The following is a 1,835-nucleotide window of genomic DNA, read 5'->3' on the forward strand; positions in this document are numbered from 1 at the left end:
GAGGTTTGGGTTAACCAGAAGACTGGGCAAATGACTTGGTGATTTCAAAAGGCACACTAAGAGATGCAAGCTACATTATTTGGAAGAAAGTTAGTAAATTTGAAAATCAATTGCTTGCAGGGGGTAAATATAAATATTAAAGAGCATCACAAAGTTTCATTAGCTCATAGTTTTAAAATTGGCTGTTATAACTTTATACCATATATTTTGTTTGCCAACAGGTTTACCTGGAAAATATAAAGTATGCCTATTTGCGATCAAAGAAGGTGATAGCACTTATCACCTTCTAGCAGGGTGCATTTTTTTCTTATTTATTAACTATATATAATATCTTAAAATTAATAAATTATACATTAATTAATGTAACTAGAGTATATTAATATATTATCATATTATTGATCATTATTTGTCTTCTCTGCTAGAATATAAGCTCTACTCTGGCAGAGGTATTCATAGTTGTTCACCAAGCATGTAGAACAGTGCCTGGCACACTCCACAAAACTTGTGGAATGAATGAATAAAATACAAAAGTGAAAATTAAAAGAAGGAAATAATTCTACTGAAGATACTTTACAGTACAACAGAATCAGATAATAATTTTTAAAAATCATCTCCAAGAAGAGTTAATTTGGGCATGAGCAGTGCTACTCCGAGCCCTCCCGCCACGGTCTCCGGCGCCAGCTACGCCGCTGCCGCTGCCACTATGGCCCATTACAAAGCCGCCGACTCGAAGCGCGAGCAGTTCCGGAGGTACTTGGAGAAGTCGGGGGTGCTGGACACGCTGACCAAGGTTTTGGTAGCCTTATATGAAGAACCAGAGAAACCTAATAGTGCTTTGGATTTTTTAAAGCATCACTTAGGAGCTGCTACCCCAGAAAATCCAGAAATAGAGCTGCTTCGCCTAGAATTGGCAGAAATGAAAGAGAAATATGAAGCTATTGTAGAAGAAAATAAAAAACTGAAAACAAAGCTTGATCAGTATGAACCACCTCAGGAGGAGAAGCGTGCTGAATAGGATTCTTCTCAGTTGAAAAGACACTGAAAAATGGTTTTGTATGACTTGAATAGTTTGTATAGTATATAATCTTTTCTGAACAGATGCTATAGCGCTCTTTTAATATGTTAAATTCACCTATCACACTTTAACTGTTATAAACACATATACTTAGAATCACCAATAAAAACTCAATATAACTTTCTTTGGGTCTTAAAAGCAGGAGAATCAAAAGGGAATCCTGAAAAAAAATCTAAACACAGCCATCTAATTCATTACCTTAAAAGACATTCTGTTTATTAGTCTGACTAGGAATGATGGTACTGGTTGTATTTTAGCCAAGGAAGTTTAGCATGGAGCTATTCCTTGGTTTAGTTCAGGATATGAACACAGGTACAGTCATTCTTTAAAATGAAGATGACACTGTTGTTTATATTCTCTGTAGGCAGCTGGAGAGATCTGTGTGACATAAGATACTGTTGCATGGGGTCTCATGAATCTTCTGCTCTTGTTTATATAATGTGGAACAAATGACTCTTCTTTGCCACCACTTTGCCTTAGATAACTGTGTGTGTACCAGTGTGAACTCTGACACCACGTTTCCTTCTATGCAATCATGCCCTATCTGATAATGCTGCCTTGCTTTACTGTGTGCTTCCGTGGGTCCCAGTTGCACATTGGCCTTTCTGTGTTGTTTTTCAACTTGCTATAATAGCAGTTATCCTGATTGTAATTTATATAACTTTAAAGAGAATCACACTGTTCCCCTGCCTTACTTGTTGCTTAGCTGAACACAGAACAGAGGCAATATAAAATTCTGGGTTCACGCACAAGCTGGGAG

The 1,835-nt window shown here is 37.1% G+C and overlaps 1 protein-coding gene across 1 annotated transcript; it reads left to right on the forward strand.

The window, feature by feature from the left end:
- Positions 1–634: 634 nt before the first annotated feature.
- Positions 635–1,198, forward strand: LOC309804913 (c-Myc-binding protein; the record flags this gene model as incomplete). The annotated part of the gene is made up of 1 exon (XM_082622610.1): positions 635–1,198. The coding sequence occupies one exon, from the start codon at positions 635–637 to the stop codon at positions 1,013–1,015; it is 381 nt and encodes a 126-aa protein (XP_082478736.1). The 3' UTR covers positions 1,016–1,198.
- Between the last annotated feature and the right edge of the window lie 637 nt (positions 1,199–1,835).

The sequence above is a fragment of the Mesoplodon mirus genome, assembly GCF_964341445.2.
Source record: "Mesoplodon mirus genome assembly, chromosome: 5".
In the NCBI taxonomy this organism is placed as follows: Eukaryota; Metazoa; Chordata; class Mammalia; order Artiodactyla; family Ziphiidae; genus Mesoplodon; species Mesoplodon mirus.